A 24,483-nucleotide genomic window follows, 5' to 3' on the forward strand; every position below is an offset into this window, starting at 1 on the left:
CGCTTTTAACCTGAGGCTTCAGAGCATCATGTTTACTGGAAAGCAGCAGCTGCCTCTCTCTTGCAAGTTGCCGGAACCGGGAACCGCCTCCTGCTCCGTGCAGCTGTGATTCAAGGTATCGGGCCCTTGGGTCTGTCTGCAGCCTCAGCGTGGCACCCAGCTCTGCTTTAGCTACTGGTGAAAAGAGCAAAGTGAGTGTGTAATAAAGACATTAAGCTATGAGCTATTAACGAGTCTATGGCCGGGACCAGCAGCCCTTATCTCGCATATGGACAAGCACCTGTTGCCTTTACCGGGGTGCTCTCCATTCGTTTCACAGCTCTGTGGAGCCATTGACACAAAATACAAAGCAATTGTAGCTCAGATTAATTTATTTCCCCTAAAGTCAGATTGTTTCTACTAAACGATTTCAGCCCAGCAGTGTCCTCCACCCAGATTAAAGCCACTAAACCCCATTTCCAGGACAATATACACAGATCCTTGGAGCAGCGGCTAAAGTTCACAACCCAGCACTAGTCAATGTGCAGCACTGCAAATCCCCTTAACTGGGGGGGGAGGGGTCGGGAAACATTTAATGAAACATTGTTTCTGCAGAAGCCCTGGATAGGTCCGGGATCAAACTGCAAATCCCCTGAACGCTGGTGGGTTCCCGAAAGCGTCACCTCCCCCCTGCTCAGTGACCAAGCGGATTGGGCACGACTTCTCCCGCCAGCACCCCCTTTGCTGAGACCCGCTCTCTCGCCTTGCTTGAAAATTGCTAATGTGTAGCTTGGGTGTGTGAGCTGGGAGAAGAAATCACCCCACCCCTCTGCTCCCCCGGGGCACGTGCTGCTGGGAGAACAGGCACAGGCCACTTGCAGAAACGTGTGTGGAATAACTCCCCCCTCAGCAATGCCAGGTCAGGGGAGGAAGGGGTCGCTGCATTCTGAAGCCAGAGCCAGGGTGCCAGATGGACCAACGGTCGGATGCAGTGCGGCAAACACTGTTCGTATGGCAGAGAGGGGACCTCGTGGTGACAGACCACACACCTGGGCGCTCAGCGCTGCAGAATGATGTTCCCTCCCGGGCAGAGGAAGCACACACGAGGTTATCCCTGCCCCTCACACAGCTCCCTCAGATCCGCATTGGCCCGGCTTCCCTTCCCAGCGAATTCACTTGCCCAATACCCCCGTTTGGGCACAACGCCACGCGGAAGCAGCACGCCCGGTGCACGCTTTGCCTTCCCTCCAGGACCCGGCAGAGCTGCGGGCATGAGGCTGCAGCTTCCCCACTCCTGCAGCGTATGGCAGGTTTGTGAAGTTCCCTGCCCAGGAAGGCCAGGAATTGCTTTCCCTCTTCTCCTGTCCTGGCGGTGGCTTTTAGCAAGGCCAGGGATCCTCGGCCTGATGTACACAGGTTGGGTGGGGGAGCCCCTGGGTGGCTTTTTCTGCAGCTGTCCTGTGAGAATCATCTGCAGCTCAGAGACAGGGACACTAGAACATGCGGCTCAGGGCTGGGAGAGGAGGATATTGATCTTGGCACCAACTGGTGCAAACCCACTGCTTCCAAAATCACGCGGGGAAAGAACTGTCTCCCCTGCGCGAGAAACCCTGCGCGTCAGGACTGCTGCCACCTCCCAATGGCGCAGGCGCAGCAGGGCCAGTTGTGCTGCTCACCCTGCTGCACAACCAGTTCTGCCACAGACAGATGTCAGACGCCCCCGGCAGAGGAAAAGCAGGTTCCCTCTCCTCTCTCCCTTCTCAGCATTGACCCCACCACCGAGCACGGGGTGAATGTTGTTAGATAAGCTATGGGGCTTGGCCCAGTGCATGGAAATGGGACCAAATCCAGAGCGGGTCTAGAAGGCTGTACAGAGCCCAGGCTTGATGACCAGGTGGAAAAGTGGGAGCTCACCTGGCATTTGAGCTCCTGGGCTACATGGTGAGCTCCAGAGCTAACAGTGTTAACGCTGCAGGGAAGGGCTGGCACTGGGGCACCAGGCCTCTTTGCCTCCAGGTCACTGGGACGTATCCGGAGCTGGCTGGGAGACACCCCAGCTGCCAGGGCTCACGGGTCTGTGTGCACTGAACCGGGTGGGGACCTCAGCTCAGCTTCCGGCAGCCAGGTGTCCCTATCACAAAAGCCACTTCTGGGATCAGGCCTCTTGCCAGCAGCCTCAGCAGAGGGGCCAAGCCCTGATGAGCATGGAGAACGAACACCCCTCTTCCACCCACAGAGGTCGCAGCGGGTGAGGGGGAATCAGGCTGGCAGAGGGACAGGGCAAAGGGAGCTTGACCTGGCATTGTCCCATCGTGCCACCTCTGGGGATGCCCCAAGGAGTTCAGACTCCAGCCCCAAACTCGCCACAGCTGAAAGGGGTGTGGCTGCTGCACGGTGGCAGGAACAATACAGCCAGAGACAGGCACCTTCCAGCCACCTCCTCTTGACCTAACCCTGGGGCACCACATGGAGCCTGACGTGGGCTGAGAATGGAAACTCCCAGCCATTAATCGAGAGCTGGTCCCTAGAGCTCAGGGATTGTACACAACACTCGGTGTCTTATCAGGGTGACATTTCCATGGCCCCTGGTGCCCGTGCCGGTGCCGGTGCCAGCCCTGCTCTTTGAAGGCCCGCTCTAATCAAGCAACGTAACCTACTTTCCGATGTGTTCGGCTGCCAGCTGGGCCGTCGCTCTCCTGGGGGATTAGGTCACTAATCAAAGGGAACGCTGCTCTGCTGAGCGCTCCACTGTCTTGCTTATTAGCTCCCATGCTGCCAGAATCCATCTCCTGTGAGCTCGGAGTTCATGGCAGGGAGACAGAGGGGCTGCGATGGGGCTGAGCAGGGAGGAGGTCTGAGCGCCCACTGAACTCAGCGCCTCTCAGCATCTGGTCATGGTCCCCAGGGCTCCCCTGCACAAGACTGGGACGCACATGTCAATCAACTACACGCTCTGGGGAACCACATATCTGGCTGGGCTGGCACTGGCAGGGTAGCGTCCTGGGCTCGCTCCAGCCTCTGCACATATGGGGAAGGCTTTGGCCCTGCCGTGTGTATCTTGGGGGTGGACAGATCCCATTAGAGATTCAAAATTAACAACACTGCTGAGAAGGGCCTCGAAGTCCAGGGCTCATCTGAACCCTTTCGCAAGGCTGACGGAGCAGAATGGCACAAGACTGGATGTCAGGAGAACTGTGCGTGATCAGAAAAATTCAAGCAGGTCCCAGCTGCACAGCACGTCCCCAGCAGAGTCACTCGCCCACCCAGGCAACATGCAGTGTCATGCTTTCCCCACACTGCTGCTTCCTGGCAGGGTGTGCTCCCTGCTCTGCGTGCGCTGGGGGCTTGGTGATGCCACCCACCGCTAGAGACGAATCCCTGAGCTCCTGACGAGGATAGTGACTAGGGAACCATGTGCTTCCTGGGGTGTGGTTGGGGGAGTTCTCAGCTTCCCATTCTCAGTTCCTGGGTGTGACACGGGTCACTTTCCTCCTGGAGCTCCAGCCCTGATCTTATGTTCGATCGGTCGCCTAAAGCACCTACCCAGGAAGGTCCCTCAACTCCAGCCAGGTAACTCTTCTCCTGACTTCCTTAGCCTGGAGTTAGACACAGACACATCATTCCAGCCCTGAACACAGCTCTGGGGCCAGTGCAGACTCAGGGCTCCCCAGAGACAAGGGGTCAGAATTGGTCAAACTGAAACGACACTCGATCAGAACCGATGGCATTTAAAAAAAAGCCCCAAGCCCGTGAGCAGGTCTGAGCTGGGTGTGCATGGCCTGATAGTGCCCTGATCTCAGCCCAGGGCCCCTTACGCTCCACCTTCCCTTGGCCAGATAGCCTGTAATCAGTGTGACCAGCTGCAGCTGGGATCTCAGAGCTGCAGGGCACCTGATCAGCCCCAGAGAGACCCGCCTAACCCCAGCCCCTGGTGCAGCAGCAGACCCTCCACTGGAAGCTGACAAGCCGCTGCCCTGGGAGTGTCCAAAGGGCCAGCCAGGGCTCACTGCCCCACAGTGTGAACAGGGAGGTTCCAAACAGGCTCCACACTGCTGAGTCTGAGTGTGGGGCCCCCATCCCCCATCGGGAGCCCAGACTCTTGTGTCATTACAGTGGGAACGGGTGAAACCTGATCCTACTGCTGCTTCTCCCTGGCACCCCATCCCCACAGCCACCCGGCAGGCTCTGCACAGCTGGGCTTTGCCGGCTCCCTGCCTGGGTGCCGGCAGCTGAACCCCTGTCCGGGCAGAATACCTTCCTGCCACGGCCCACGGAGAGGTATCCTCGCCATCGTTCCAACTACTACTGAGGGTAGGTTTCCACAGCCGAGCTGTCGGAACTGGCTGCCTGTTATCTGCCCGCTCCTGGTTCGCTCTTCTCGCCCAAGGAAGCAGAAGCCCCTTTGGGCAACTTTCTGACACTTGTGTGGCAAAGCCCAACGTGAAGGCGCTGTGATTCTTCAAGCTTTGCTCTTTCCCTCTTCCCCGGCCGTTTGCCAGCACTCCCTCCACTTGGGCTTTAGTCCCAGCCCTGGCCTGCAGTGCGCACACTGCAGTTCTCCTCCTCCCAGCTCAGGGGCTGAGGTTGTACTCGCCCTGTGCACTAATTCATTTGCTTTACTTACAGAAGATCATTGGAGTTCTTCCTCGGCTGTGAAGAAATATAAAGGGAAGGGAGTGGAGTCTTGTAGTTAGAGCCAGCCCGGCGTGTCAGGACGCCTGGGTTCTGTTCCCTCCCGCATGACCATGGGCTAGTCTCTGCTCTCCAGGCCTTACCTGGAAATGACAATAATGATGTTTTCCACAGATGTTAAGGCTAGAGGGGACCATCTAGTCTCACCTCCTGTGTAACCCAGGCCAGAGAACAACCCACGGCAATCCAGCCGGCGGGTGTGGTACAGCTTGCAGTCTAGGTGTCAGACACAGCACAGCAGGGGGAGAAAACAGGCAGCCGGGGAAGCCAAACGCCTGGTCTCACCCCTGGCTTGGCTGAGTAGCTCATTTGCTGTTTGCGGAGACCTCCTGGCACTTGTACGAGATCTCCTCCAGCTCCACGCAGCACCTGGGGGCTCCCAAAGCAACTCCAACCCACGCAAGCCAGGCTGCTTCTAATGTCACTGCCAAGTCAAGCACGCTACACAGATAAGGATGCCAAACAATCAATGTCAGATGACAATAAAAAGCCTGGTTATTATCCCTCCCGCCGCCGGCTCTGTTTGCATTGCCACAGGGGTAGCAGTCGCTCCGCTGGGATCCTGCAAGGGCAGGCAGTGGCCAGCAAGGCTCTTTGGGCTCCGGGGGACATGGCGATACCAGCTGGCCGCAGCAGTGAGTCACAGGACTGCACCGTGCACAGTGCTGCTCTACCTAGCCCCTTCAGACAGTCCAGTCCTTCCTCCATGGGACGGGCAGCTGGTCGGGCCCTTGGTCAGAGAATACAAACAGTCCCTGCCCCAAGGAACTCGCCATCCAGGTTAGAGCTGACTGGATGTGATGGAGGGGACGAGCAGGGCAGGGAAGGGGTGTCTGAGCGCTCTGGACAAAAGGGAGTACAGCGTGCTGGCTACAGGGTTATCTAAAGCCACATCAGCTCTTTCCTGAGGCAGCAGCTTGTTTAATTAAGATCACAGACTCAGTCATGGAGAGCAAGGGTACATACAGGGAAGGTAGCTCTAGCAGGAATGCAAGGCCCGGAGCAGGTCTGAGCCACGTGAACAGGAAAGACACACAAACACCCTGGGCCTGTTCGTTAAAGACTCACGGCTCAGGGTCACAGACAAGAAGGTTTGTAACCCTGCTGGTACCATCGCCACTACAGGCATGTGGGGAAGCCGGGGCTGTCCGGGCACAGAGCCACCAAGGAAGAGACCCTTTGCTGCAGTGTGTGGAAGGGAGCAGAGAGAGGAGGGCACAGGGGCTGGAGAGGGGAAGGGTACAGGAGCTACAGGGTTAGCTATGAGGACAGAGAGGGCAAACAGCAGAGACCGGCAGGAGCCTGGATGTGAGGGGAGAACAGGGAGGAACCAAAGCCGACCCCGAAGTAGAGATCTTCACTAGCACCCATCTGGTCTGCAGACAGCTTGGGGGAGGGCTGGAAGCCAATGAGAAACATGTTTAACCAAAGAATAGTGAGCGGGGCACTGTCCTAGGGCAGTGCGGGGCTGGCAGCGGGTTCTGCAGGGAGTGCACTAGCTCCCTCTGCTGGGCAAAACAAACCAGACTTGTTGAATTGATGCTCGGGAGCACAACCACCCACCCACTGCGGCTCTGTCCAGACGGGAGCCAGAGACGCCAACCCAGGGCGCCCGTCGGCCCCCAGCACAGTGACTCTCGGCTGCGGCTCACAGACGACGGTGGGCTCGGATCTGTTTTCCTTACCCACTCATTACCAGGCTCCGGCTGAAGGGTGACTATTTTTGCTCAGTACTTGCATCAGCTGCGGGGAGATGGAAACTGTGAGCACTTAGGGAAACAGACCAAGAAGTTTCCTAGTCTCAGCTGCCTCGCTCTGAGTTTCAGGGGAGATGTGATGGGGTGGGTGGCAAGTCACATGAGAGCCCCATGCCCACACATCAGTCTTAAATAAGGAGTCACAACCCACTTCGTCAAAACAGCCGTCAAAATCCACCACCTGAGAGAGGAACAACGAGGCAGCACTGGGAAGCAAAGGGTTAAGATTACGGCTAATTAAACCAGTTGTTTAAGGCTTTAATTGTCCAAGAAACAAGCCATCCTGGCTTCTGGGGGAGGGGAATGCAAGGGCACCCTGCTATCCTGCTGTTTATTCACAGCCCAGGAAAGTCCTTGCAGAGAGATGATCAGGACTGGAGACCGCATTAGCCCTGTGTAAACCGCCCGCCTTGGTGCAGAGGAATGAGGCCAGAGCTATTCCCTCTGAGCCTAGGTTGCAGGAGCCAGGCCTCCTGTTGTCAGTAGCTACCGGTGTGGTGCTCTGCTCTTGTTCAATGACGACAACAGTCGGCTGTGTGCGTGTCCCCTCTGTGCGGATCGCTGACACAGCAGACCCCGAGAGAACCCCCAAAGACCACAGACTTTAGTAAGGTACGAAGGAACCCGCCCCAGGTTTATTGTTAAATGGAGCACAGTAATAGTTTCCCGTAGACTTTACAAGACATACTACGAATTTGTGCCCCCTGGCAAAGGACCAGCTCAGTCAGTGGCGGGACTTTTCACTGCCCCCTAGGCCAGACAAAGATGCGCACTCCGGGACCTACTTTTATACAGTTACAGGATAGATTACTTATCCCTACTGACGTATTAGGGTGCTGCTCCTCCATTGATCATGTTGTTTTAAACAGATCTATCCATCATGCTGTCCTTCTGACCCTGTCTTTAAGATGCACTTGCCTGTTCCTTGTTATCTCTGTGGAGTGTTCTGATGCCATTTTGGCACAAGTTCCTCTTATTAGCACTTATGTGTGGATGCACCTGATTCTAGCAGCCCTCTTCTCGCCAACTTCTCTGAGTGGGGCCTGCCTCTGGCTCACAGCCCAGCTTTTGCTTAGCAATGTCTGGAAGTGCTTTGGTTCAGGCTTCAGGTCTCAGACTGGGCCTCTGACACAAGAGTTTATGTTTTAGGGCCTCATCTTACTACACCTCCTACCAGCAAAGCAGCACTCAGGGCAGCAGTAAGAGACGGCCCCAGAACTGAGGTGTCACACCAAAGCCCCCAAGTGCAGGTTGACACAGACGCACCTGTGCGAAGGACAGCACGTGAGCCGAGGGCGTGTGTACCACTGACTCCAAGTCACATGAGTTCCCATTACAAGGCAGAAGGGTTTTCTCTCCACCAGCCCCACAAACTCAGGCCGGGCTCTAGCACCTTGTCAGCCCTGAAAATTACCTGCTGTTGACAAGGGGTGTCAGCGAGGGCTGCAGCTGAACCAGTGCCGAACGCTGCTTAGACAAGGGCAGGGAAGGGCAAACTGTCCTGTGCTGCCCCAGAAAACACAGCTCAGACTTGTCCAGCAGAACTGAGCTGAGCTCTTGCTGTTTCACCCATCGTCACCAGGGCAGAGGGTCTGAACACCAAACTGTCCCCTCCCACTACCCATCACTGCTACAGAGCAGCCCTGTCACACCTGCTCCATCTCTCTAGCCACAGGCAGGAGTGCCCAGGTGACGCTGCACACCCTAGGACACAGGCTGGAAAGAGCCCAGACTGTCTGTGGGGCTGGCAGTTAGAAAAGGCATCTTTTCACTTACAAAGACAGACCACTGGATTTGGAATCAGCGAGAGAGACTCGCTGGGAACCCTTCCCCTCTCCCCAGTAGGCTGCCATCTTCACAGCCTTTTCAACGCAGAATTGCAATGTAAGGCCACTAATCTGACAGAAAAGCAACCCTCAGTTTCGTTACCAATGAAGCAAAAAAAACCACCCAGTGCTGCTCTATAAATACACCTTCTTTTAATTATGCCAAATGAATTCCCAGGCACCTCCCCGGTTCCGTCTGCTTCACAGTGACGCCTCTTGTTCTCCTGCTGACATATTTTATAACTCAAAAGCTGTCACCGGTTCGGTGGTTCTGCTCGTCGCACTCTGCGACCGGAACGGGGCGAGAGATCTGCCCTTTGAAAGCCAAACTCAACTAACCGGCCTCTAGCTGAAGAGCCATGTGATTGGCTTGCCAGTGCCTGCTCTTCAGCTACTTCACGGGAACTAGGGTCAATAACTGGAGTGGTTCCGCATCATTCCTGGAGCGGTTCCTCTTGAATCTACCTAGAGCAGCTTTAACCCCTCAGATAAACAGAATCAACAGGGAGCAGAGAACGACAGAAGATCTCTGAAGATTTCTAAGAAAAAGTCATGTCTTCGGAAGGCTTCACAGCTTCTCCTTGCCCCAAGAAAGCCAGAATACGCAGCTGCTTCCAGTCACTGCTCGATTCCAGGCCTGAAGACTGAGCCTTTCAAGCTAGAAATACTTTAGCAGTCAGAGGAGATGGAAAGGGAGGGGTGCCTATTGAAAGAACTTGACGCCTCGGCCGTCGTCGAGTGTGATAATTTCAGCCCTGTGGTCTTGCTGTAAGGCTTGCAGGGCACGAAGCAACATGGACTCTTCCAAGCCATGGAACTCTAGGGAAGGATGAAACACCCTCAGTCAATAGAAACCATAAGAATCACACCTCAAAACCAACACAACGCACAGCAGTCTGCGACTAAGGATGGCAAACTAGGATGTGCCTTACAGAGCACCTTTCACAGACCCCAAGAGTGTAACGAAGAGCCCAATGAATCCAAGCCACCGCTGCCACCACGTCCGAAAGAGATAAGCTGGGTGCTGTTAAACAGAGAAGGAACAGACAATGCAGCTTTCAGCACAGACCTGAAAGCTGCAAGGGAGCCAGGCAGATCTCACAAGGAAGAAAACTCAACCCCCCTGGAGCCAGAGGAACAAGAGGACAGAGCTTTGGTGTGGTGAAGGGAGAGAGGCTCGGTGACAGGCAGGGAAAACACACTAATGATACGGAGATCTCAGGGTGGGTAGCGAATAAAGCGTACAGCCCCGCTTCTCAGTGGTGATCAATGTGAGCCCCAAAATACAGAGAGAGCATGCAGCAACTACAAGCAACTGTAAAGAATTTCACCATTAAAACTGTCACCTGGCAGTACAAATTCTTTGTTCTTACAGTACTGTTGTGCTCTGGAAAGCAGCCCCAGAACACACAAGAAGTGATGTTACCTTCATTCTCTGTGTCATCTCCATTGGACAGCTCGTAGAGTGTGAATACAGAGTTGGTCAGGCCGTTCTTAGACACCTGGAAAAACAAGAGCAATGTAGAGAATTTCACTTTTGTGTCTTACAACCAATTAAGATTCCCAGCAGAGATCAGTGCTGGATCTTCATTTCAATGGAGTGGAACCCAGTCAGTATTTACTGGCAAACTAACTCCTCAGACAAGGAGATTTGACTGTGGAGAAAGCAGTCCAACTCCTATCGCTGTCTCGCCATCCTTTACTCCTTCTCTCCAACTCTGACAACGACTTTTACAACGAGAACTCGTGTCATGGAGGGGAGTGCAACAGCAGCTTTGTGCTCACTACTGAACTCTCAACCACACTCACGGGGAGATGGGTGTGAACAGTGCATTCACTTGCCTATCACAGCTTTTTACACAATGTAAGGTGTGCACCACTACGAGAGCCCTACACCTCCCTGCAGCAGAGGGGAATGGGACCCCCAAAGGTAAAGGCAGTGGGGGGATCAGGGCACCAACATTGACAATTGCATTTTTCACAGATCACAAGCCAGACCCTTTGTCAGCGTCCATCTGCCTGTGGGACTGGCGGTTAGAAAGGGCTGGTTGCGGGTGAGATGTCAAATCAGCAATTTGGTTCAGACCCTTTTGCAGCGAGTCTGAAATGAGAGCTGCCCCCCGCCCCCCCCCCAATACACAGAAATGGACCATGGGCTGTACAGTATCAAAGCTTCTGTGACCTCACCCACTGATAGATGAGCTTTCCCCATTCTTCTGGTCTCCGCCACATGATCAGGAAACTGGATTTGTTCTTGTCTAACCATTCTAGGTTCCCTGAAACGCAATGGAAAGGGTGTATTTACCACAGGGCCCCAAGTCAAGAATGACACCTCATTACAGGTGGACGCTATGTCTGTTTGTAGCTCCATCTCTACCTCATTCTGTCACTCACACCTGCTTCCTACCCACCCCCACATTCAAATCAAAAATCTCTCCTGCCTCTGGGCCCGACTCTCCCTCTCCCAGTGCAGTGGATTGCGATGCTGCATAAGGAAAGGGACAAGGAACTCTGAAAACAGAGACAACACTGAAAAACAACCGGAACTCAGGGAGAGTCCAATAGGAGTGGTACATCCATGCCCAGACGGTTTTGGGACAGTCGCACAGCCAGACTCTCAGCACTAGGAGGGAAATTAGACACAGGTCTTGCTGACACACCCAGCACAGGCAACATGAACAGTCACAGACAATTCGGCAGAGATTTTCACCCACCTTTTTTCCTGAGTTCTTCTAACACAACTTGTATGGACTCCGTGGGGAGTTTCCCTGGTTCTGGGTTAAGGAAACATTCAGTGCGATTTAGCAGCACAGGCAAAGCTCAGAGGATGATGTTAGATGTGTGACCATCTCTAACACTGCTCACAGCAGAAACGGGCTGGGGGAAGGAACCGAACGCAAGGCATGCCCTGAGAGAGTCCTGAATAACGGAAATAAGCAAAGCTCTAAAATAATAAATCCAGGTAACGTTTCCAGGCACCTTTCATCACTGAGGATTCCATCGCGCCTCACAAACCGCATACAAACCAAAAACCACATTCCCATCAAAATGCAGCCACCTCTGGGGTGGATGGCAGCACATGACAAATACAGAACAGGCTGGATGAAAGTGGGGGAAGGGGGCAGGGCCAGCCTTAGGGGTGGGCAAAGGAGGACATCACCCAGGGCGCCGTGCTCAGCGGGGCACCCTGCACAGCACAGAGGTGCACTGCGTGGTATCTCTCACCTGACCTGCTGAGAGCCAGCTGGGTTTATGGAGGCAGCCAGGCAGATGAGCGGCAGCATCGAGAGAGGGCAGACTGACAACCTGAGCTGCAGGAGGGCAGCTGGACCAGCCAAGTAACTGCTCTGGAACGGGGGAGCCCCTCCTCCCCCTTCCTGCCATCTGCAGACTCTGCTGCCCCCCCCCTTGTAGCCATCTCTGGCCAAGCTGCTCGGAATCAAGAGCCTGCCTCCTGTCTGCTGCATAGAGCACTGATGTCGGGAGTCTCCCCGCCCGTGTACCCAGGCTCCAATGAGCTGGGGTGGGGGGACAAGGGAACCCTGTCTGTGCTGCTGCCTCTGGGTCAGGAGTGGCTGCTGCTGTGGAAACAAGCGTTCAGGTTGGTGACTGCTCTGCTTAAAGAGACAGCACACTGACACACACTCACACACACACACACACACACACACACACTTCTATTATTATTGTTGTTATTCCTTGGTACTTCCCGTCAAAATGCACAATGCACATATATTCTCTGTCATTTTATTCTTTCAAAGTTCGTTAAAGATTACTGTGCTGTTATTTTAGTTTTTTGACTGGTCTGTGCATTTCATAATTTTCTTTTTCTTATGCTTAAATTTAATTCTTTGAGTAGCGAGTTCTAAAATGCCAAACCTGTCCTGGCTGGGGTAATTATTATTTCTTTTATTAGCATATTGTGCTTTGTCATTCATTATTTACAGTGGTACAATCAAATAACAGTATCCTTCTAGAATGTAAATGTTGCTTTTACTCACCTTAGCAGTGCCAGTTTAAAAAATATTAGCTAAACACATAACTTCAGACACTGTGCAGATGAAAGTCGCTTATTTTCAAATTGTATTTGTAGTTATATCTGTAAAATAACTTGAAATTTGTACGAAAATAAATGTGGTTCCAAGTCTGATACTAATAGTCATGATGGAGTCAAATGTTAGTAAGTCACATATGTGACTGTGATCAGTAAATATAAATGCCAAAATAATTAGAAAAATAAATTCCCGTTCTTAATAAAATAGAAAAAAAATCCGCAATCACGTTTGTTAAAATTAAGTAAATATGTTTTTAGTGGAGTGAAAAACAATTGACTGAAACAGCAGATAATGGCAGTAACACAGAGTTTGTCTGTTAGAGAAAGTAAGCAAATTTTAAGCAGAGTTTATGTATTTTTTATTTCTCTCTACTACAGATCGTGCACAAAGTATCAAACTTGTGTTTCTGGTATCTGTGTTAAGCTCCAGAACTGATACGTCTAGGTTAGGGATTGGGAATACCTCGCTGTATTATCTCCTGATCGTTCTAAACTTAAAATATGGCTTTAATTGGTGTTTGTATATTTTTTCTTTCTTTTTATAGGAATTAGATCGAAATTAGCTGACAGAGCACTGTTATTATCTGGGGGGGGGGGGGGGGGGAAAACAAAACCTAGAGTTTTAAGGTGCCTAAGTAGGCCCTGGAATCACAGTTAAAGTTGCCGCTCCCACCAAAATCTGTTGGTGAGCCAGGAGTGGCCAGAAGGCTGCAGGATGGCTGTGGGCTCCAGCAAGATGCAGCCCCTATGTGATAGCGCGAAGCCCACCTTGAGTCGCAGGCGGACTGCTAGGCGCCACAAGCCACAGCAGCAGTGCAGAAGTAAAGGCGGCAACACACCATACACCAGGTCACCCTTACTTCTGCCTTACTGCTGACAGTGGGGTTGCCTTCAGAGCTGGGCACCCAGCCGGCAGCTGCTGCTCTCTGGCCACTTAGCTAGCGCTTACCTCTTTCAAAACAAATTAAGCACTGGGGAGAGGCTACGGGGCCCGGAGGTGAGAGCCCAGGAGTGATGGGGCACCCATGGGGGCCGGAGCAATGGGGGGGGGGGGGGGGCCATGGGCGCCAGAGACTCCAAAATTCAAGTCCACCCAGGGCGTCATTTTCCCTAAAGCTGGGCCTGGAAGGGGGAATTTTGGCCAATGACACTTAGAAAAATCCCTCTTTTTACATGGAGTCCTTGTGAAGTTTAATGTCCATGCAGACAGCAGCACAGAGACACGACTCCTCAAAGGAGGATTACAAGGCAGAACACCCTGCCCCTGACGATACAATGTTATTTACTGCCTAACACTGCAGGAATGAGCCTGCTGGTCTGGGGCCAAGGAGCAGAACTGTTGACCTGGAAGAATGTGTATCTTGCAAACAGTTCTGCTCTGTAACTGCCAGAAGTAACTGAGAGTCCCTGCGCTGTATTCATGGCGTCCTGGACAAAGCAGCCATCTACTACTGTAGGGAACCGTGCCACTCAGCACACCCTGGTCCCAACCCAAACGGTTCTCCAGGATTCCCTCCCGTGGTTACCGATTGCTTTACAGAGACAGTAAAATCCACCTCAAATTATGGCTTTGGATTAGGGCTGTCAAGTGATTAAAAAAATTAATTGTGATTAATCACATTGTTAAACAGTAATAGAATGCCATTTATTTAAATATTTTGGATGTTTTCTACATTTTCAAATATATTGATTTCAATTACAACACAGAATACAAAGTGTACAGTGCTCACTTTATTCTATTTTATTTTGATTACAAAGTATTCGCACTGTAAAAAACAAAAATAGTATTTTTCAATTCACCTAATACAAGTACTGTAGTGCAATCTCTTTATCATGAAAGTTGGACTTACAAATGTAGAATTATGTACAAAAAAAAAATGCATTCAAAAATAAAACAGTGTAAAATTTTAGAGCCTGCAAGTCCACTCAGTCCTACTTCTTGTTCAGCCAATTGCTTAAACAACTTTGTTTACATTTGCAGGAGATAATGCTGCCCACTTCTCGTTTACAATGTCACCTGAAAGTGAGAACAGGCATTCTTGAAGCACTGTTGTAGCCGGCATTGCAAAATATTTATGTGCCAGACGCACTAAAGATTCATATGTCCCTTCATGCTTCAACAACCATTCCAGGGGTCATGCATCCATGCTGATGACAGGTTCTCCTCGATAAGACTCCAAAGCAGTGTGGACTGACGCATGTTCATTTTCATTATCTGAGTCAGATGCCTCCAGCAGAAGGTTGATTTTCTTTTTTGGTGGTTCGGGTTCTGTAGTTTCTGCATCAGAGTGTTGCTCTTTTAAAACTTCTGAAAGCATTCTCCACATCTCGCCCCTCTCAGATTTTGGAAGGCACTTCAGATCTTAAACCTTGGGTTGAGTGCTGTAGCTATCTTTAGAAATCTCACACCGGTACCTTCTTTGTGTTTTGTGAAATCTGCAGTGAAAGTGTTCTTAAAATGAACAACATGTGCTAAGTCATCATCCGAGACTGCTATAACATGAAATATATGCAGAATGTGTGTAAAACAGAGCAGGGGACATATAATTCTCCCAAAGGAGTTCAGTCACAAATTTAATTAATGCATTTTTTTTTAAAACGAGCGTCATCAGCATGGAAGCATGTCCTCTGGAATGGTGGCTGACACATGAAGGGGCATACGAATGTTTAGCATATCTGGCACGTAAATACCTTGCAATGCCGGCTACAAAAGTGCCATGCAAATGCCTGTTCTCACTTTCAGGTGACATTGTAAATAAGAAGAGGGCAGCATTATCTCCTGCAAATGTAAACAGACTTGTTTGTTTTAGCGATTGGCTGAACAAGAAGTAGGACTGAGTGGACTTGTAGGCTCTGAAGTTTTACATTGCTTTGGTTTTGAGTGCAGTTATGTAACCAAAAAAAATCTACATTTGTAAGTTTCACTTTCACAATAAAGAGATTGCGCTACAGTACTTGTGTGAGGTGAATTGAAAAATACTATTTATTCTGTTTATCATTTTTACAGTGCAAATATTTGTAATAAAAAATTATATACACTTGGATTTCAATTACAACACAGAATATAATATATATGAACATGTAGAAAAAATCCAAAACATTTAATAAATTTCAATTGGTATTCTATTGTTTAACAGTGTGATTAAGACTGCGATTAATCCCAATTCATTTTTTTAATCACGATTAATTTTTGTGAGTGAATCGCGTGAGTTAACTGCGATTAATTGACAGCCCTAGTTTGGATTAAAGCCACCACAGCAACCTGGGCAACGAAACAGCATGGGCGTGAAGGATACGCTGTAGCTTCCTGTTGTGGAAAAGTGGGCTTTCTTGGGCCTCCATGACCGTCATCGTGTACTGCTTGTTGAGGCGACAGTACGACAGCACCAAGGAGCACCAGGCTGTCATCTGCTTCTGCCGGGTGTCCACATTGGGCTGCAACCTAGAAACAAACACAGAGGTGCTTCTGATCAACATCTGGTTCCAGGCACAGCAGGATCTAGGCTTAAAGAGGTTTAAGGGGGTGACAAACGCAGTCAGACAAGCCACTCCTCCATGCAAACCTCACCATAATGTCAGTGGAACCTGAAGCTTCAACAAACAGCGGCTACATCAACAGATGAATCCCGAGGCAAACCTCCAGCAGTGCTCCTGACACCTGCCCCCACTCCAGATGCCACCTGGGTGGAATACCAGGACGGGTCACCAAAGAGGACACCCTGCGCAGGGTTTGGATTCCCACCTGACCTGCTGAGGGCCAGCTGGGCTGACAAAGGTGGCAGGCAGGCAAGCCGCTGCGCTGGAGAGGGGGCAGACACCGGAGCTGCAGGGGGCAGTTGGACAACCGGACAACCAGCCATCAAAGCCAGGTGACTCCTCTGGAGCAGGGGTTCCCCCCTCCACGTGTGCAGCCGCTGCTGTTCCTGTCCCCCACCTCCTCCCCAGAGCCACCCCTGGCCACTCCAGACTGGGAGCAGTGTCCTGTCTGCTAGCGGGGTGTGCTGATGTCAGGGTGTCCCCCTCACCCATGCTCCTGATTTCCACTGATCTGGAGTGACGGGACAGGGGGAATCTGTGTATGCTGTTGCCTGTATGGGTCCTGAGGCTGCTTGTGTCTGAACACAAGCCTTAATAATAATTTATGGAGATATCCTATCTCCTAGAGTTGGAAGGGACCCTGAAAGGTCATTGAGTCCAGCCCCCTGCCTTCACTAGCAGGACCAAGTACTGATTTTTGCCCCAGATCCCTAAGTGGCCCCCTCAAGGATTGAACTCACAATCCTGGGTTTAGCAGGCCAATGCTCAAACCACTGAGCTATCCCTCTCTCCTGACCCTGAGTGCTTTCTTAAAGAGACAGCGCAATCATACACTCAGGCACACACACATTCCCCTCAACACAATACACACTGTTTCACACACACAACACCAGGGCTTCTTGCATTCAGATCACTTCCCCACCTGGGCTGTGCTGAGACATCAGCAGCTGCTGCTCTCCTGCCCTCTCCGTATGCAGCCCAGGGGGTGCCCGGGGCAGAGGCGCAGCAGTGCCAGGTGGGTCAGTTTCCCCAGGTGGGTGCAGGAGGGAAATGCAGGGGTTAGGGGCTCAGGAGAGGGGTGCAGGGGTAGGAGTGACAGGGGCACAGTGCAGGGGATGGGGTGCAGGAGGGAGGGGAAGGGGTTGGGGGGACGGGAGGCTGGAAAGCCCATGGGCACCAAAATGCAAGTTCGGCTGGGGTCCATACAGACGCGGGAGGCAGAGCGCGGGGCCCCGGCACGGGGGGCCTTGGGGTGACAGGAGGAAGGGGGTGCGGCGGGGGGCTCAAAGAGTGGAAGGGGCCTGTCCGGAGCGGGGCTGGCAGGGGAGATTCAGGGGGACCCCGTCGGGGCGGGGGCGGTTCCGAGGGGGCGGGGGGAGGGTTCCGAGGGGGCTCTGTGGGGGCGGTTCCGAGGGGGCTCTGTGGGGGCGGGGGCGGTTCCGGTTCCAAGGGGGCGGGGGGAGGGTTCCGAGAGGGTGGGGGGGGCTCTGTGGGGGCGGTTCCGAGGGGGCGGGGGGACTGTGTGGGGGCGGGGGCGGTTCCGAGGGGGGGGGGGGGCTCTGTGGGGCCGGGGGCGGTTCCGAGGGGGCGGGGGGCTCTATGGGGGCGGTTCCGAGGAGGCGGGGGCGGTTCCGAGGGGACGGGGGGCTCTGTGGGGGCGGTTCCGAGGGGGCGGGGGGGGGGCTGTGGGCCGGGGGCGGTTCCGAGGGGGCGGGGGGCTCTGTGGGGGCGGGGAGGGTTCCGAGGGGGGCTCTGTGGGGGCGGGGAGGGTTCCGAGGGGGCGGGGGGGCTCTGTAGGGCCGGGGGCGGTTCCGAGGGGGCGGGGGGGCTCTGTGGGGGCGGTTCCGAGGGGGGGGGCTCTGTGGGGCCGGAGGCGGTTCCGAGGGGGCGGGGGCGGTTCCGAGGGGGCGGTTCCGAAGGGGCGGGGGGGCTCTGTGGGGGCGGTTCCGAGGGGGCGGGGGGGCTCTGTGGGGGCGGTTCCGAGGGGGTGGGGGGGGCTCTGTGGGGGCGGGGGCGGTTCCGAGGGGGGCTCTGTGGGGCCGGGGGCGGTTCCGAGGAGGCGGGGGGGCTCTGTGGGGCCGGGGGCGGTTCCGAGGGGGGCTCTGTGGGGGCGGTTCCGAGGGGGCGGGGGGCTCTGTGGGGGCGGTTCCGAGGGGGCTCTGTGGGCCCGGCCCGGGGACTCACGTGAAGAACGGGGGGAAGCGATACTGCCAGGGCCACTCAAAGCTCATCTCCGCCACCCAGCGAACCCGGAACCGCCGCCTCACCGACTTCCGGTCCTCTGCACTGACTTCCGGTCCGCTTCATCGGTTTCCGTCCCGCCCTCAGCCTGGAAGGAAGGTTCCGGGCAGGATCCGTTCCGCCCCGTCTGCCTGGGGAGGCCGTGGGGAGCGTGAGCTGTGGCTGCAGGAGGTGGGTGGCACGGTCAGTACAAAGCTATATTTAGTTGTGGTGAACGCCCCAGCCTGCTAGCCAGGACGTCAGGGGTCTCTGCCATGCTCTGTGATCTTGGGCACGTCCCATTGCCTCTCTGCCTCAGTTTCCCCGGCTGCATAGCGCGGACAGGACTGACTGCTCGGGGGCAGTGTGAGATACACGAATATTTGTGCAGAACATTAAGATCCGCTCCTAAAGCTGCCCTGGAAAGGCCATAAAGTGGCTCGGCCTTGGGGGGCACTTGGACATGTGCCTCAGGCTTCAGAGCAGCCAGGGTACTCCAGAGCTGCAGGCGAGGAGAGGGGCCCTAGCTGTGTGCATGGGGGGTGACTGTGCCAAGCATCAGTCTCATAACTTGGGAGAGGCAGCTGGATCCCGGCACGTGGGCCTTGGCCTGGCAGATCAATGCACCGACGAGTATCTTGGGGTTAGAAACCAGCTTGTGAATAACCTGGGAAGAGGGTTTCTCATCAGGTTTCATTTTTTTCTCTCGTCCTGGCCAGGTTGGAAATGCAGCTGCAGCAGCTCCCAGCCCCATCCCAGAGGCCTGTCTGCAGGGCAGGGCTGGGGCCTATGTGCCCAGCTGCACAGCAATCCCCTTCCTGGGCCACTGGCAGACCGGTCTCTATTGGGTGTTTACTGTCTCTCTGTCTAACTGCCCTATCCCATGTGACGGGACAGCTGCCATCCTGGGGAGGAGGAATGGCAGGGTCACGGGTGGGCACCTTTCAAACCGATCCCGCCAGTTCTGCCCACACCCATCCAGGTGCCCTTGAGCCCCTTGCCTGTTCGCTGTTCCTTCCTTCCTTCCTTCTTCTCGTGAAGCCACGGCTGCTTCATTCCCTCTCAAAGAGTCCCCTGGTGCTCTGCGGGAGGGGCACCCGCTGCTCTCAGCGACTGGCATTGGGAGGCCAGTCCAGGTGCTTGGAATGGGGCAAGTCCCCACACTCCCTGCGCCATCCCAGCGTGGCCTCATCCCTGACCGGGTGCCCCAAAGGCTGCTGCGCAGACCTAGGATTCCCCTGGGTGGTTGCAGAGTCACCCTGCTTCTTCCCCACAGCCTCCGGCGCCTCGCTGCCCCTGGCTCCCTTCCTGCCCCCATCAGGCCTCCAGATCACCCCTGGGGCGGGGAGTACAGCAGGGGCAGGAATCCAGGGAGCTGCTCTCTCCCATCAGGGACAGCTGGTAGCACTGGGGTGTACTGGTCACTAGGGGCAGCCTTGCCCTCCCAGCCGGAGCATGGCGCATTGGCAGACGGGGTGGGGGATGAGGTGACTGACCCTGCATGGCGCTGTCTGAGGGCCGCGGCTGGGCTGGGGCACTGCAGCGAGGCAAACGGTGACTCTCCAAATGTTCCATCCAGGCTGCAGCTGCCTGGGAGCTGGAGCCTGTCCCCGTGGCCATGCGGGCAGTGCTCGGAGCCCGGGCTCCTTCTGGGTGGGGTAGTCCATGTGCCCGATGAGGAGGGCCAAGCAGCCAGTACCTGGCCCGTTCTGCCCTGTCTGGGCCCCTGCACGCTGCCGTCACTGCAGGCCTGCACATCCCAGAGCGAGCTTCATGCACAAGGGTTGATAGCAGCAGCATTTACTCCCCTCATCACCTTGGCCCGGGGCTCTGGGAGGAGCCAGGTGCCAGCAGGGAGCCCTGCTCTCAGATCAGAACAGAGTGGGACATGGGGTGACACAGGCTGGGCCCAGCCTGGAGAGCCTCCATCCCCTGTGGCAGACTGGGCTCTGACTGCTGGGCGGCAGAGCTGTTGAGGGCCCTCTGGAAATGCTCACTGGGTCCTTCCCCCCTCACCTGCCCGAGGCTCATTCTGAGGCCATGTTGGGCCCCTGCTGTCAGCTAAGCAGAGGCTCCCCCAGAGGGACACAGCACAGGGCGTTCCTGGGAGCTGCAGAGACCTGGCCAGACCCCAGTGTCGCATCCCAGAGCACTTCTGTTCACTGCGCGGAGCGGACAGTGGGCGAGAGGAGGAAGGAAGGAGCCAGCAGAGAGGGCCTGGGGGCTTTGTTCCCCGACTGTCTGGGCAGGAAAGGGAACTGCAGAGGCAGGCTCATCTCCCTCCTGCACACGTGCTGCTGCCTTGCTGGGCAGGAGGGAGGCCTGGTGCCCACCCAGAGCCCTGGGAGCGACTCCTGGTCAAGGGTTGCCCGAGCCCAGACACTAGGGGAGAGTAGTGAGAGCCTGGTGAGGCTGGGAGCATTAGGGAACAAAGTCAGGGAGTCACGGCCCACCCTACACACCAACCCCAGCAAGAACAAGCTACTGCCTGGCCCCACAAAGGGAGCGACGTGGGGTCCAACCCGGGGGGAGCTGACTGTGGGTGCACCCACCTCACCGGGTGGATGCAGGCAGATAAGCGGCCCAGCTGGGGTAGGACCCCTGTGGGAGCTTCCCAGGCTCTGTGACGCTCCTGCCTGGAGCCACCACCCACACGTTCGTGGGCCTGTGGCAAACTGGGGCCAGGCTGCGCGCCGGAATGGGACTGACTCTCGGTCTGGATCTGAGAGCGAACGCTGCTGCGGAGGGGCTCCCCTCCCCCTTGGCTCCGGGTGCCACCCAGACTGGCAACAGCCCAGGCGGACAGGAGGGGCCCACTAAGCCACACGTCCCATGCTCAGCGTGGAGGAGGCATTGACATTTAAACCAGCAGCATTTTCAGGGCATAGGCCACCCAGCAACTAGGCCAGGGAGAGCAGCAGGGCTGGCAAGAGAGAAGAGGCCCGGTGTGGGCTACCGGCCACGGCTCCCCAGACTGCAGAGCCAGGTACAGTGGAGCTACCCGACAGGCTGGGTGCGCGCACACACACATACACACACACACACTACACACACTTGCCTGTCTTAGCAAACGAGATGTGCCCAGACGCAGGCGTGGCCGGGTCCTGCACAAACACAGACCTGCCCACAAGTGATCTGCGCAGGCCTCTGCCGGCACCGATTCTCTCCCAGCCCCGCTCTCTGCACTGCTCCAAGGGAACCTGGCCCCACCCCGACCCCGGAGTCTGCCTGGCTCCAGCCCTGATGGGAGGGGAGCCAGCTCCCCTAGCACTTCCCCAGCGCTGCTTTGGTTGAGGTACCCAGGCCGAGGCAATCAGGGAGCCCCTGCACGACGAGGTCCTTGGCAGCTCGCGGGGCAGGTCGCTGGACTCAGTGTCATTATCCAAGAGAGGGAATCGCGGGGCCCACATGTCACCCAGCAACGTGCCATGGGCCAAGAGGTCTAGTAAGCCACCAGCTGGCCCCGGAGGAGCCTATGACCGGCCCCGAGTCCCTGCTCAGTGCCACGAAATTGAAGGGGAGACTGAATCCAGTTCCAGCCAACTCCCGGGGGGACTGTGGCCCCGGGCACCAAGGGGGGCACTGCCCAGCTGGCAGGGGGGGAAGGGCTGGGGGTTGTCTCTAATTCCCATGCGTCTGCAGCAGCCAAGGCAAGAAACCGAACGGCGAAAGGAAGCGCCGGGGCTCGGGAAGGGAAGGTCTTTAATCTCCAGCTGGTTAACCAGGGAGCCTGTTTGCAAAGGGGATCAGAAGAAGACAGTAAAAGAGGCACGCAGGCTCTGGTGTCACATGGCGAGGGAGCCTGCCCCTGGCATCAGAGCCCCATAAACAGGGCAGGGGAAACCCGCTGCCCTGGCATGACGTCCTGTCCCGAAACACAAGGCTTTCTCAGCAATGCAAGGCGAGGGGCCCCCTTCATGCACCCATGACGCCAGCCCTGGCATAGCCACCTCTGCTTGCTGGTGGGGCCTAGAAGGCAAAGCAACCGTGTGAGGGGAGGGGGTTTCTCTGGAGGATGTGACCCTTCTCCGCATGGAACTGGAGCCACTTTGTAAGTCAGTCCCCTCGGGCTTCCCCCGCCCGCTGCTCAGTGCAGATCAGGACCGACACAGGAGGGCGAACTCTCCATGGCGCTGGGGCTGCTGGAGGGGGTTTGCACTGGTTAAGCTGCGGTGAGCTGCGAGTGGGACCCCGGTAGGGGGTTACGTAGGGGTGAGATCCAGAGCAGAATCGCCCACGGGGCTCTCTCCTCCTGCTGGCGTCGGTGAGGTCTAGAGGCCTGGGATTGGAAGCCCAGCGCTGTAACCTCGTTTGAGCGGGTACAGCATGGTACAAACCCTGGGCGTTCAGCCAGAGATGGAGGATGCTCCAGGGACTTGGAGGGGGCCGCTCCGGGCTGGTTCTCCAAGCGTCTCCGAACTGTGGGGCCTGGCAGTAGGGCCTGCGCGATGGGGCCTCTGCCGGCTCCTGCTTGTGGCCAGGTTGGAAACGGCGGGAGCGGAGCGGTGGTTCCAGTCCCAGCCGGAAGCGAGTGCTGCAGAGGTGGGGTGGAGCACTCGGGCCTCCCAGCCTCTCCAGCGCTGGAGCTCAGCCAGCAGGCGAAGGCCCGGGGCTGGCTCCCGTGGGGCAATGTTCAGGTCGGGTCAGAGGTTCGAGCCAGGTCTGGTTCTCTAACACATTGGCGATGCCTCTGGCACCCCCGGAGCCCTTTGGCGCTCAGGACTGCATCTTGCCGTCCTTGCTCCTCCACACCACCAGGGTGACCAGGAAAGGGATGAGGCAGATGGGGGTGACGATGAGGGCCAGCAGCACGTCCTCTGGTGGGTCGAGGAAGACGGGGTACTCCTGGGTGCAGTTCAGGAAGAAAATGCGGTGGCTCTGGACGATGCACTCCTCGGCGATGCTGTTGGGGTAGCCGTAATTCTGTTTTTCGGCGAAGGTCTCCAGGCAGTGGCGGAGGTCGCTGTATGGCCTGGGGGGGAGAGGGGACAAGCTGGGGAGTTTCCTACGGGACTGATGCATTATCCGGTGCTGTAAACTGGCTGTGGACCAGCAAGAACCGCAGCTGAGGAGCTGGGTTGGCTCACTGTGCCAGGACGGTCCCTTGCCGCAGGGCTGGCTGCTTTGCCCTGCCCCCAGCATACAACCGCCTCGTTCCCAACTCCCCGCTACCCTGCACCTCACACAGCCACGGGCCCCAGGCAACGTGGGGAGGACGCTGCTGCGTGCTCCAGCAGCTCTTTGCAGCTGCTTTGCACGGGTGGAAATGGGGAACGCAGGGAACTGAGCCCATCAGTTGTCATGTGTGAGACTCCCTGACTGGCCTGTTGGGTCGCACTGCCAGGGGCTGGCTGGGCAGGGTGGGTGGAGCCTGGCTCCTCTCACCCACTGAGCTGCATAAAGGAGGCAGCCTCATTAGCCCCCTTGTACAGATGGGGAAACCGAGGCACGGGAAGGGCCATGGCTTGCCCAAGATCATGCAGCAGAGCTGGGAATTAACCCAGGACCCGAGTCCCGGTGTGGTTCCTTGCCCACTAGAACCACACCCCACCCCAGCCCTGCCCACAGGGCACGCACAAAGCCAGGCACACGCCTTCAAGCTGTGCCGTGGGAGCGCACGGGGGGCTGGAGAGGAGCTGGGGGGCAGCAGGGGGCAGGGAACACGAAAGCCCTGCATGTTTCAGCCACGCCCGGCTCTCCACAGGCCATGCTGACGCCAGACCTGCGCCGAGCAAAGCAGCAGGTGGGTTGGGTTCCTCAGCGGGCCGGGCGAGGGCCAGCAGGCCCCTGGGGAGCAGGTTAGAGTTGACAGCTCTGGGCTTGTTGGGAGGCAGACACAGCCGAAGTGCTGCCCACCTTGGGAACCAGCTACAAGGACACCCACCTTGTGTTTCAGCTTTGCCTGCCAGGTGGAGTCCCCCTCCCTCTCCTCTTCCTCGTCCCCATCCCAACGTCCCCTACCCGTCTCCCTCCCATCCTGACCCTCTCCATCCCCATCCCGACCCCCCTTTCCTCGCCCCCTCCCTCTCCTCTTCCTCATCCCCATCCCAACGTTCCCTCCCCATCCCCCTCCCATCCCGACCCCCCCTTCCTCGCCCCCTCCTTCTCCTCTTCCTCGTCCCCATCCCAACGTCCCCTCCCTGTCCCCCTCCCATCCCGACCCCCCCCTTCCTCGCCCCCTCCCTGTGGTGCTAGGTGCTCCACACGGCTCTGGAAATCAGTGTCCATTAACACACCCGAGTGCTCGGCGAACTCCCAGGTCCAAGCGGCCAGCGGGTCACAGGTGCCAGGCAGGAGGCAGGGCAGCTGGCCCCAGCCTGGGGAAAGAGGCTCCAGCACCTTGGACCCTCGGGCTGCTCGGCTGGGGCTGCTGGGGATTTCGGGCTTTTCAAACCAGCTGGGCCGGTTCCCCAAACAC

General features: G+C 56.1%; 2 protein-coding genes and 1 long non-coding RNA gene across 7 annotated transcripts in view; 1 reads left to right on the plus strand and 2 right to left on the minus strand.

Moving 5' to 3' along the window:
• On the minus strand, nt 1-18,167 carry VPS25 (vacuolar protein sorting 25 homolog). 4 transcript variants are annotated; one of them, XM_065577822.1, is made up of 7 exons: nt 18,030-18,167; nt 15,605-15,750; nt 10,969-11,022; nt 10,442-10,530; nt 9,681-9,756; nt 4,604-4,629; nt 6-174 (listed from the first exon to the last, which is right to left on the minus strand). In XM_065577822.1, the coding sequence occupies exons 1-6, from the start codon at nt 18,074-18,076 to the stop codon at nt 4,610-4,612; spliced, it is 432 nt and encodes a 143-aa protein (XP_065433894.1). In that variant the 5' UTR covers nt 18,077-18,167; the 3' UTR covers nt 6-174; nt 4,604-4,609. The 4 variants fall into 4 exon arrangements, with proteins under 4 accessions (XP_065433893.1, XP_065433894.1, XP_005310122.1 ...); XM_065577821.1 differs by having other exon boundaries at nt 1-4,629; XM_005310065.5 differs by lacking the exons at nt 6-174; nt 4,604-4,629 and adding an exon at nt 8,386-9,073.
• Nucleotides 18,120-24,483, plus strand: part of LOC122172539 (uncharacterized) — a 24,409-nt gene continuing 18,045 nt past the window's right edge. The window contains exon 1 of one of the 2 annotated variants that reach the window (XR_010594807.1): nt 18,120-18,257. This is a non-coding gene — a long non-coding RNA (uncharacterized LOC122172539). Of the gene's footprint in view, nt 18,270-24,483 lie in introns of both variants that reach the window. The other variant, XR_010594806.1, reaches the window with a different exon arrangement.
• RAMP2 (receptor activity modifying protein 2) overlaps nt 21,751-24,483 on the minus strand; it is an 8,196-nt gene continuing 5,463 nt past the window's right edge. Inside the window, exon 4 of the mRNA XM_005310068.5 lies at nt 21,751-23,037. Coding sequence (XP_005310125.1) covers nt 22,782-23,037 — 256 coding nt within the window. The 3' untranslated portion in view covers nt 21,751-22,781. The remainder of the gene's footprint in view (nt 23,038-24,483) is intronic.

Source organism: Chrysemys picta, chromosome 24 (genome assembly GCF_011386835.1).
Source record: "Chrysemys picta bellii isolate R12L10 chromosome 24, ASM1138683v2, whole genome shotgun sequence".
NCBI classification, from domain to species: Eukaryota; Metazoa; Chordata; order Testudines; family Emydidae; genus Chrysemys; species Chrysemys picta.

Bases quoted from the DNA above. Each gene is read 5' to 3' on its own strand.
- VPS25 (XM_005310065.5), bottom strand. From the start codon at position 18,076: ATGAGCTTTGAGTGGCCCTGGCAGTATCGCTTCCCCCCGTTCTTCAC. The intron at 15,751-18,029 runs GTGAGTCCCCGG...GTTTGTTTCTAG, and splicing joins CGCTTCCCCCCGTTCTTCAC to GTTGCAGCCCAATGTGGACA. The intron at 9,074-9,680 runs GTAACATCACTT...ATCCTTCCCTAG, and splicing joins AGATGACACAGAGAATGAAG to AGTTCCATGGCTTGGAAGAG.